The sequence below is a fragment of the Heterodontus francisci genome, chromosome 18 (genome assembly GCF_036365525.1).
Source record: "Heterodontus francisci isolate sHetFra1 chromosome 18, sHetFra1.hap1, whole genome shotgun sequence".
Lineage (NCBI taxonomy): Eukaryota > Metazoa > Chordata > Chondrichthyes > Heterodontiformes > Heterodontidae > Heterodontus > Heterodontus francisci.
In genome coordinates, this window is record NC_090388.1 from 62306696 (window position 1) to 62319036 (window position 12341).

A 12341-nucleotide genomic window follows, 5' to 3' on the forward strand; every position below is an offset into this window, starting at 1 on the left:
TGGAATTAAAGGGGCAGTGGCAGTGTGGACATAAAATTGGCTAAGGGACAGAAAGCAGAGAGTACTAGTGAACAGTTATTTTTCAGACCGGATGGAAGTGCAAACTGATGTTCCCAGGGGTTGCTGTTCGGAACACTGCCCTTTTTGATATATGTTAATGACCAGGACTTGGGTATACAGGACATAATTTCAAAGTTAAAAGATAACAGGAAACTCTGAAATGTAGTAAACAGCGAAGAGAATTGTAGCAGACTTCGGGACGACAAGGACAGACCGGTGAAATGTGCAGAAAATTGGCAGATTAAATTTAATACAGAGAAGAGCAAAGTGATGCAATTTAGAAGGAATAATGAGAAGAGGCATTATGAATGAAATGGTACAATTAGAAAGGGGATGCTGAAACAGAGAGACCTGGGGGTTACACAAATCTTTGAAGCTGATAGGCAAGTTGAGAAGGTTGGTAAAAAGGAATATGGGATCCTTGGTTTTGTAAATAGAAGCATTGAGTTCAAAAGTAAGGACGTTATGCTAAACCATTATAAATCACTGATTAGGCCTCAGATGCAGTATTGTATCCAATTCTGGGCATCTCACTTTCAGAAGTTGTTTAGGCCTTCGGAGAGGGTGCAGAACAGATTTACTAGAAGGGTATCAGGAATGAGGAACTTCAGTTATGTGGTGAGAATGGAAAAACTGAGGTTGTTCTCCTTAGAGTAGAGAAGGTTAAGAGATTTGATAAAGGTATTCAAATCATGAATGGTTTTGACTGAGTTCATAGGGAAAATTTGTTTCCAGTGGCAGAAGTGTTGGTAACCAGAAGACACAGATTTAAGGTTTTTGGCAAAAGAACCAGAGGGGACATGGCCATGTAGTTTTAATCTGGAATGCACTCCCTGAAAACAGATTCAGTAGTAATTTACAAAATGGAATTTAATAAATACTTGAAAAGGAAAAACAAAATGCAGGGCTATGGGTAAAGAGCAGAGTGGTGGGACTGATTGGATAGTTCTTTCAAAGAGCCTGCACAGGCAGGATGGGCCGATTGGCTTTCTACTGTGTTGTATGATTTTATAAGTTTTCAGTCAATGTGAAGCAGCTGTTGACAAGGAAATCGCAGCACTCGGATGCAACTTGAAGGCATTTGATTGCAAGTACTTATCCTAAAGCTGGACAGACCGTACCTTTTAAGGAGCTAGAGAGAAACTTTCCTTACTAGGTTGGGTGGAATAGGTGATGGAGCACATTTCTACAATCTGTGGAAAGACTGGTGTCATGGGTATTTCATGCTTTTTTAAGTTTAGATTTTTTTCTTGATCGTATATCTCAAGTACAAAGTTATAATGATCGCTCCACGTTCAAGAAGTGAGTGAATTATTTATTTAAAATAAGCGACATGAAGGATATTTACGGCAGGTTAATAAACAGTGAAAAATCAGTGGGATTCTTAGTGGGACCTGAAGAAGTTTTATTTGTCGGCGGAGTCGGGCTGGGGGTGTGTGCGCCTTTAAGCTGCCGGGAGGATGCTGGAGCCGGTGCGGTGTTGCTGATGCTGAGCGGCGAGTCGGCTGACAGCAGCGGAGCGGGTGCACGGAGCAGGGCGAGCCGGTGTTTGGTGCGGTGTGTGAGGCCGCTCCCCCTCAGCCAGCCTTGGAGTCTGAGCCCGGGAGGATGGCGGAGAGTGAGGCAGAAACACCCAGCACTCCGGGCGAGTTCGACAGCAAATACTTCGAGTACAATGGAGTCCGGCTGCCTCCCTTCTGCAGGGGGAAGATGGAGGAGATCGCCAACTTCCCGGTCAGGAAAAGCGACATCTGGATCGTCACTTACCCCAAGTCCGGTAGGAACTCGAACCGCCCCCCCCCCCATCGCGGTTAGATCAAAGCCGGCGGCCCTGCCCGGGGTGGGGGTAGAGGGGGAGTTGGCCAGTGTTTGGTCCCAGGTAGACAGACCCTGTACATCTATCGCATCTTATAAACTCGCTCCACTATTCAGAGTCTGCATTAAACAAGCTGCAGATAGGAATAGATACAATGATAACACCCAGGCCCCCATACATCCTCCCAGCCCCATTCCCACGATACAACCCTCTCCCCCCACCCCAGGATATATCCCCCCTTCCACAGGATACATTTCCCCCTCCGACGCCACCTCCCCACCATTAGCCTTTATTCTGAGGGGGCTGGAATACAGAGGGGTAGAGGTTAGGCTGCAGCTCCATAAAGCTCTGGTTACACTCCATCTGGAGTCCTGTGTTCAGTTGTGGGCGCTCCAGGATATATTGGCCTTGAATGAGGTGCAGTGTAGGTTCAGTGGAATGATGCAGTGTTATAAAAGGGCTGTTATGAGGGTAGGTTGCGTAGACTAGACTTGTATTCGTTTGAATATAGAAGATGATTAAAGGATTTGACAGGGGGCACTGAGATAAGCTATTTCCTCTGGTAAGGGAGCCCAGAACATGAGGCATAACAAAATTAGACCTGGGCTGTTCAGGGGTTATGTCAGAAAGCATTTCTTCACACACAGGGCAGTGTAAATCTGAAACTCCCGTTCCCCAAAAAGCTGTTTGGGCCAGATCAATTGAAAATGTCAAAGCTGAGATCGATAGATTTTTGTTCGGCAAGATATTAAAGGTTGCAGAACCAAGGTGGGTAAATGGAGTTAAGATACTGATCAACCCTGATCTAATTTGAAAGATGGAACAGGCCTGAGGGGTTGAATGGCCTATTGCTGTTCTTATATTTCATATCTCTCCTTGCCCAGCATCCTCCCCCTCCTGCCTCTCCAAGATACATGCTGCAAAGGTCACTTTCACCAGACACCATGTGCTGTCACCACTCCCCCTCCCCCTCCCCCTCCCCCACCCCCACGCACATGCACCCAAGAATGTTTAAGTTGGTTGAACACTGCGAACTACAGAATATAAAGCGTCTGGCTGGTAATATTCAGGAGATGGTGGACATTGCAAGGAGATGGTGGACATTGCAAGGAGTGATAGACTGGTGGCTGATAACCTTTGAAAAATATAACCTTAAAATCAAGACTGGGCAGGCATTAATGTCGGACAGCTGGCTACTGATTACCTGGTCATGATGAATAGGGCAGGTATCAAGAGGCGTCTAGCAGATAGCGTTCATGAGTACCGACCTCTCTTTTTCCTTATAGTTTGACATGTATGCATATAACACATTCATTGGGCTGGGAATAGTGGAATGCCACTAGAGCAGGTGCTATATCTGACAGCCTGTACTAAGCCAGTCCAAAGTATTTCATCATAGGCTGCAACAATATTACAGGTGTTAGTCTGAAACCAGTACCTGTTTGGATGTGGATTAAAGTTATACTGGCCCACCACCAGTTCCACGTTGTAAATTTGGAGGCTAGTTTAGACTTTCCCACCTGTGCAACATATTGGAAGTAGACATCACTGCAGAGTCGCACATGCGGCTTGCTTACATGCAGCTTCTGCAGATGCAGTGTTAAGTATTGGGAATGTGTTCCTGAGCAGAACTCAATAAAAAGGCAGAAACATTAATTCGTAATTGCTTTATATTTGTTCTTATCCTGTTGAGAATTTGTTATGCTCGACAAAATCAGAAGGCACACCATGCATATTGCTGCACCCAAATTTGGGCAGATCTGAGACCTGGGTTATATTGCAACTTTCATGTAGAACGAAGGGCCTGTTTCAGTGCTGTATCTCTAAATAAATAAATAAAAACAGGTCTGAAATCCTCACCTCTGGAAGAGATTACAGATCTGAGCTCTGTTATACTGCTGCAGTTCATATCAATGTAAAGGTTGTGGTATAACAGTAGTCTTGGGCATCTTTTCCATTGGAAGGCAGGAAAAAAAATTGAATTTATACCAGTACAGTTTTGAATTTACAATTACAAAGATGTTTTATGGGGCATTTGCACTTTATTCAGCAAACTCGGAGTCAATTACCCCAGAATTCACTTCAGTTAGAAAGGCCAGTTTGTATTGACACTTCCAAAATCTGGTCTGATTCGATAGCGTGTTGTGACATGCACACAAATCAGTATGGTTACTTTTGTACATGCTAAAAATATTTTTAACATCTTCCCAGGAGGGACAACCAGTTGTGGAACTGCACGAAATCTTGTTAGTACTTTTCCTGTCTTTCTGTGCTCAGTATTACATTTTTAGGATCTGAACTGTAGAAGACTAAGTTCAAACTACAGTTGACATTTGCAGTTTGGTCTGAAACCACCAGGTACAGGGGTTCCGCAGTCAGTTTGGGTGATCTATTCAATCTGTCATTGACCTTGTTTACACATCATCTTTAGTGCCACTGGGAACCAGGAACTGTTTCTCTAACATTGAAGATCGCATGTGAATGCACTCTGAATGTTAATATCCTTTTTTTCCCAACTGTCTATGTTGATTGAATTTAATTTATATCCTAGTTGTTATTCAGGGTTTTATTTGTAAGCAGTAACTTGGTGAAATGCCTGAGAAACTGAATTACCATCAATAGCTACAGTCAATCTGTCTTTCGCCTTTCTGCCTGGCTGCGCATCAGTCTGTCTCTTTCAGTAACCTCTCTAGTTTTTCCCCAGTAATGGTCTTAGCAGGTTTATATAAGCAAGACAGTCAATAAAACCAATAGAAAATCAGGAACAAATGAAAAAATATGTTGAGGTTACTGATAATTCTTTGAAACAGCTTTAATAGTGGCAGCGCCGCAACCACTTTTAAGTATAATCGTGATTAAAGTAATTATTGTTTATCTCAATTCTGAGATATTTTTTCATATCACCTGCACCATTTCTCTGTAACCTTGGCTTTTAAAGTAACAGCCTTGCGAATCTTTCAGTATATTGTGGTTTTGGTTGATTTATCAAGTTACCTTTGCATTCATTTGCAGTCATTAGCAAGAGAATTAGTGAGGATCATTTGTCTCATTGGTCTAAGCTTTAGGGCACTGAGATTTCAGATGTACAGCACTGTAGATCCTGGCAGTTGTGATGGAATCATATTATTGCTTACACGTAAAGAAGCAGCATCATATTCTGTCGTATCTTGTTAAATTGCCACGTTTTGGATGAGTGTTCCAGGCAATAGGCTGGATTCCACTGTCCAGCATTTTTTATATCTTTCCTATTTACTATGATGTCTTCCCCTTGCAATTCAGTTTTTCCCTTAGTAAATTGGTGCTATTTTCTATGAATATTTTTAAACTTTATTGTCAAGCTCCCATGTGTTCTCTCTGCCTTAAAGAGACTCTGTCACAACTTCTTGTGACATTAGTCTCATGCAAATAGCCTCAACCCCCTCTAAAAGAAGTAGAAATGTAACAGCTCACCATGAGGCTAGTTGTATATAAAGTGAGCAATTTATTTAACAGGAATTTATTTGCAAACTATGCCTCATAAACGTTTGGCCGAGCCTAACCAAACCCAGCTATCGAGGGAACCAAACCATTTGCCTCTTGCTCCTGGTTACTTAATTGGTTTGCATATTAAAAGCACCAATAAGTCAGAATTGCCTCTTCATTAATGACACAGCCAAGAGAAAAAGAGCTAACATGATGTGAGTCTGCATCAGTTCATATAGTAATAATATAATTCCATTCCAAGTGATGTTTTCAACACTATAAGCAGGAAATTACTATATGCATTGAGAGATTCTTCCCTCTGTGTTTTTAATGGAAACATTACCCTGGTAATGGCCACAGTTTCTAGAAATGAGAAAGAGTGAGGAAATGTGTGTACTGTTGGATGAAGCACATTATTGATGGCTCTTGTACATCCAAATGTAAAATTACCTGAATTCAAATAATTAAAAATCCTGCTGATGCACACTTTTTCCTTCATTATTTTCATTCCAGGCACTCACCAATGTCCAAGTAAAAAATCAAGGACTGTTGAAATTTCAAATGCATAGGGCGGTCAGTGGTGCAGTGTGTTAGCATACTGTCTTGTCACTCCTGAAGACAATTTGATCTAGCCCAGACTGATGGCATGAGAGCCCTCTCTGTCTATTTGCTTTCAGGGTTCAATGGGGAATGAGTTTTGGTAGTCTCAATCGTGCATTGGCTTACAGGAGGAAATTATCCTCAATTGATTATTTTATTTAGTGAAGCTATATGGATTGTTGGTATGGGGAATGGTAAAAAAAAAAAATCATAGAGGATATTCCTTCACAGTTGGGGGTAAAGTTAAGACAAGGGAAACATCACTGCACAGGTGCTTGTGTTATTCTTGACTTTGAAGTGTTCAATCTAGGCAATGAGAACCTGAAATGAGGAAGTGTTCCATTTCCCAGTGCTAACATTTGATGATAACATCTTGATAAATACAAATTCAATCAAAAAACTATGAATAAGATTTTTTAAATGTAAAAACTGTGTAAACCTTGAATCATAAAGAGAAAAATCTTTCAAAGTGAAGGTTCGAATTAGTATAAGAGTTTGTTTACATTAATTTTTTTGTATAAATTTACCTTCTGGTGTATTTCATCACATCATATACTTGCATGCCAAACTAGGAAACTAACAAAAGCTGACTACCATTTTCAAAAAAAGCAGACATCCAAGAAAGCTGGCAATTCAAAACAGCCCTGAATAGAAACCTATAATATATGAAAAATTATAAGTTCATTGAGGGTGCAGTGGGTCATAGGCTAGTAAGTTAAGCGTTAGATACTGTTGCAACCACGTGGTGGAATGTGATGTTTTCCCCCTGTTCAACTCCCCAATTGACTGCAGCAAGTGGTATTTTTTTTCAAATAACTAGACAGTGATAGGTTTTCTTATAGGTTTTAAAAAACAGAAAGTCAGTTGTTTATTGATCAATACGCCTTATCCCAAAATTGTCTCAACCGTATCCACTCACGCATTTGCTCGCGCACACACACACGCACACACGCACACACACGCACACACACACAAGAAGAAACAGGTAGAGAAGGGAAAGAGAAAGGTGTTTTTTAGTGGGTGGAAAGGTTACAGTAAACTCGATGAATTCTCTTGAGAATCAAGTTCTAGATGGATACAGGCCTGCGATGATTGTAGCTTTCTCTCTTGATTGAAGCTTCTGTTGAATATGGTGGGTTACTTCTAGCTCTCACTGCTGTATACTGTAGATGTTGGATTTTTTCAGCAGGGCACTGTGTTTCCTGGCTTGGTTGGAACTCAAACTGTTACAAGTAGCTTCACCTTTTGGGGGGCTCTCTCTTTTTCTTCTCTTTCTGTCTCTTTGCCCGTCTTTTTTTAAAGTAAAATTGTGTCACCTCTCGCCTCCTAGTAGAAGAAATTCTCATCTCTTCCCCATAGTGATTGCACAATGGCCCACGGCGTGGCTACTTCACACCTCCTTTATTTCAGAAGAAGGCATTCAATTCTGGAATGATTTAGGATAGGTGTAAGATGGGTTCCATTAACACCGTTTGGCTTTGAAAATTTGTCCTTTGTCTTTGTCAGACTGTTTGAATACAGAAAAGCCCATTCCCCTTTTCTTCGGAGGCCATTTTGGACCATTGTTCACTTTTTAAATAAAGGTTAATTTTTTTTTTAAAGGCAAAGTCTGTTTTTCATAACTCTTCAGAGTTAGTCCATGATTGTTGTAGTATCGCACTTCCAGTGTACATGACAATATACCTAAGATTTCTTTACTCATATTGGAGGTTGGGGGAGGGGGGGCAGGAGTGATCACAAGTACAAGAAAGTTGTCCTGATCTTCCACTCTGTTTCCTCTCCACTAGCTAGTTTTAACCCAATTTGCAACGTTTTGCCTAATTCCATGCCCCTTAATTCTCTCCAGTCATCCCCACAGGGCATCTTGTTAAAGGCTTTCCAAAAGTCTACGTATGCTACATCAGCTGTATTTTTCCCATCCACTTGGCTTAGAAAACTCTCATCAAGTTTGTAATGCACAGTCTTCCTTCTGCAATCAATGGGGCCTGCTTCTAATTATGTTCTTTGCACATTAGTAGCAGCTCTTGCGAAAAGGGTTTGTTCTTTATTGAGATACAGTTACTGAGAACCGTTTCTAGTTTATAAGCTTACACATATTTCAGACAAAAGTAGAGATCTGTATGCCTGGAATGTAGATTTCTTTAGTTAGGTTTAAAGTAACCATTATTTACTTGTGTAGAACAGCAACAACTTATATTTATACTGCACCTTTAATGTAATAAAATGCACCCTGGCACTTCACAGGAGCATTATAAAACAAAGTAGGACCCTGAGCCACAAAAGGAGATATTAGGTCAGATGGTCCAATGGGTAGGTTTTAAGGAGACGCTCCTAAAGGAAGAAAGCGAGGTGGAGAGCTAGAGGAAGGTTGTGGGACTGGAGGAGATTACAGAGATAGGGAGGGGTGAGGCCATGGAGGGATTTGAAAACAAGGATGAGAATTTTAAAATCAAGACGTTGCTTGATTGGGAGCCAATGTAGGTCAGTGAGCACAGGGGTGATAGGGGAATGGGACTTTATGCGAGTTAAGAAACGGGCAGCAGAGTTTTAGATGACCTCAACTTTATGGGGGGTAGAATGTGGGGGACCAGCCAGGAGTGTGTTGGAATAGTCAAGTCTAGAGGTAGTGAAGGCATGAATGAGGATCTCAGCAGCAGGTGAGCTGAGAAGGGCGAAGTCAGGCGATATTACGGAGGTAAAATAGGTGGTCTTCATGATAGCCAAATATGAGGTTGGAAGCACATCTTGGGGTCAATGTGACATCAAGGTTGCGAACACTCTGGCTTAATCTCAGATTGTTGCCGGGGAGAGGAATGGAGTTTGGAGTGGGGACCAAAACAATGACTTCAGTCTTCCAAATCTTTAATTGGAGGAAATTTCTGCTCATCCAGTAGTCAATGTTGGTAAGCAGTCTGATAATTTACTAACAGTGGAGGAGTTGAGAGAAGTGGTGGTGAGGTAGAGCTGAGTGTCATCAGCATACATATGAAAACTAACGCTGTGCTTTCGGATGATTCAGACTGGAGGATGGTAGACAGTGGTGTTCCCCACGGGTCAGTGCTGGGACCACGTAGGATGCCATTTGTGACTTTTGATGAGAGCTGTTTCAGTACTGTGGCAAGAGCAGAAACCTGACTGGAGGATTTCGAACATGGAATTCTGGGAATGGATTTGGAAGCCGACAACACTTTCAGAGACTTTGGAGAGGAAAGGGAGGTTGGAGATGGGACGGTAGTTTGCAAGGCTGGTGGGTCAAGGGTTGATTTTATGAGGAGAGTGGTGATGATGGTAGATTTAAAGCAGAGAGCGACAACACCTGAAGAGAGAGAACCATTTACAATATCGGCTAACATGGGAGCCAGAAAGGGAAATTGGGTAATCAGTTTAGTGGAAATAGGATCGAGGGAACAGGTGGTGGGTCCTATGGACGAGATGATCTCAGAGAGGGGGTGTGAGGCGACAGGAGAGAAATTAGAGAAAGATGCAAGTTCAGGGCTAGGGCAGGGGGGAAGCATTAGAGGAAGTTTGGCCAGGTGGTCTAGTGGGAGGGCGGTGGCAGAGGCAGCTGATCAGATGGTTTTGATCTTGGTTACAAAGAATTCCATGAGGTCCTTGCACTTACTGGTGGAGGGGACAGGGGAGAGGGGTTTAAGAAGAGGGGTTTGCAGTAAAGAAAAGAATATGGGGGTTATTTTTGCATTCCAGGATGATCCTGGAATAGTGAGCAGTTTTAGCAGACGAGAGCAGGACCCGATAGTGTTTTAAGTGGTCCAGCCAGATCTGGCAGTGAATGGCTAAACCAGTTATCCGCCGTATCCTTTCAGGTCTACGTCCCTTGGACTTGAGGGAAGAAGGATGTCATGGACAAGATATTCACTGATGCTGTGGAGTGTGCAGTTCCTAGGCTGAAATACACATGTTGTAAAGGAATCATTTTGAAGAAGGAATCATGACATGCGTCAGTATTATATATAAAAAGGGATTGTATTGATTTCAGAAATTTTTTCACATTTTCTTGTGTTATATGTTATCAGATGCATTATATGATACATGTCGAAACATACAGTAGTAATTGTATGTAAGTTTTGCGCATTTTGGCAGCATATTGACCCAGGATCTTTCCTTGTCAAGCATCCAGTTTTGGATGAGTAGCATTTTCCTCCAGCTAAACATTGGGCACACCATTATCTTGTCCCCTCCCCCTGCCACAGGCTCCATACTCTTGTCACCGATTCCACCCTCCTTCGTGGTCACTGCCTCAGACTGGACCAGACTATTTACAGCCTTAACCCCAGCTGAGCTTCTGATCCCATGCACTATCCGTCATAAAGACCACCTCCAAAGCATCACCTTCTGTTCCAGCCTCTGCCTATCTGCCATTGTAACACTAATCTATGCCTATGTCACTCCAGACTTAGTTATCCCAAAACTAAAGCAAAGTGCTCTGGATATGGAAATCTGAAATAAAACCAGAAAATGCTGGGAAATACTCAGCAGGTCTGTCAGCATCTGTGGAGAGGGAAACAGAGTTAACGTTTCAGGTCGATGACCTTTCAGCATTTTCTATCGATCATTCCAAAGCTGGCCTGGCCTGCCTTCTATCCTCCAAAAACTTCAGCTCATCCAAAACTCTGCTGCCTGAAGCCTGTCACACAACAGTACCTCTCACACATCACCCTAGTCGCATTGACCTATATTGGCTCCTGATCCCCACATCTCAAATTTAAAATTCTCAGCCTCGTGTTTAAATCCCTTCATGGCCTTATCCCTTCGTATCTCTGTAACTTGCTCCAGCGCTACACCCTCTTTCCCTGATTCTGGCCTTTTTTGCATCCTCCACTCCCAGCATCCTGTGCCCTCAGTCGCTTAGGCCCATGTTCTGGAATTACATCTGTAAACGCCTTTTTTACCTATCTCCACCTTTAGGATCCTCCTCAAAACCTATCCCTTTAACCAAGCTTTTGATCACCCCCATCATTTGACTTGGCATCCATGTCTCTGATTATATGTCTGTGAACATTGCTACATTGCTTTCATTGATCTCACCAAAGCCTTTGACCTCGTCAGCAGACGTGGTCTCTTCAGACTACTAGAAAAGATCGGATGTCCACCAAAGCTACTAAGTATCATCACCTCATTCCATGACAATATGAAAGGCACAATTCAACATGGTGGCTCCTCATCAGAGCCCTTTCCTATCCTGAGTGGTGTGAAACAGGGCTGTGTTCTCGCACCCACACTTTTTGGGATTTTCTTCTCCCTGCTGCTTTCACATGCGTTCAAATCCCCTGAAGAAGGAATTTTCCTCCACACAAGATCAGGGGGCAGGTTGTTCAACCTTGCCCGTCTAAGAGCGAAGTCCAAAGTACGGAAAGTCCTCATCAGAGAACTCCTCTTTGCTGACGATGCTGCTTTAACATCTCACACTGAAGAGTGCCTGCAGAGTCTCATCGACAGGTTTGCGTCTGCCTGCAATGAATTTGGCCTAACCATCAGCCTCAAGAAAACGAACATCATGGGGCAGGATGTCAGAAATGCTCCATCCATCAATATTGGCGACCACGCTCTGGAAGTGGTTCAAGAGTTCACCTACCTAGGCTCAACTATCACCAGTAACCTGTCTCTCGATGCAGAAATCAACAAGCGCATGGGTAAGGCTTCCACTGCTATGTCCAGACTGGCCAAGAGAGTGTGGGAAAATGGCGCACTGACACGGAACACAAAAGTCCGAGTGTATCAGGCCTGTGTCCTCAGTACCTTGCTCTATGGCAGCGAGGCCTGGACAACGTATGCCAGCCAAGAGCGACGTCTCAATTCATTCCATCTTCGCTGCCTTCGGAGAATACTTGGCATCAGGTGGCAGGACTATATCTCCAACACAGAAGTCCTTGAAGCGGCCAACACCCCCAGCTTATACACACTACTGAGTCAGCGGCGCTTGAGATGGCTTGGCCATGTGAGCCGCATGGAAGATGGCAGGATCCCCAAAGACACATTGTACAGCGAGCTCGCCACTGGTATCAGACCCACCGGCCGTCCATGTCTCCGTTATAAAGACGTCTGCAAACGCGACATGAAATCGTGTGACATTGATCACAAGTCGTGGGAGTCAGTTGCCAGCATTCGCCAGAGCTGGCGGGCAGCCATAAAGACAGGGCTAAATTGTGGCGAGTCGAAGAGACTTAGTAGTTGGCAGGAAAAAAGACAGAGGCGCAAGGGGAGAGCCAACTGTGCAACAGCCCCAACAAACAAATTTCTCTGCAGCACCTGTGGAAGAGCCTGTCACTCCAGAATTGGCCTTTATAGCCACTCCAGGCGCTGCTTCACAAACCACTGACCACCTCCAGGCGCGTATCCATTGTCTCTCGAGATAAGGAGGCCCAAAAGAAAGAAAGAAGAAGAA

General features: G+C 43.3%; 1 protein-coding gene across 2 annotated transcripts in view; it reads left to right on the forward strand.

The window, feature by feature from the left end:
• The first annotated feature begins 1576 nt into the window (after nucleotides 1–1576).
• sult4a1 (sulfotransferase family 4A, member 1) overlaps nucleotides 1577–12341 on the forward strand; it is a 65737-nt gene continuing 54972 nt past the window's right edge. The window contains exon 1 of one of the 2 annotated variants that reach the window (XM_068050866.1): nucleotides 1577–1837. In XM_068050866.1, coding sequence (XP_067906967.1) covers nucleotides 1669–1837 — 169 coding nt within the window. In that variant the 5' untranslated portion in view covers nucleotides 1577–1668. The remainder of the gene's footprint in view (nucleotides 1838–12341) is intronic. The other variant, XM_068050867.1, reaches the window with a different exon arrangement.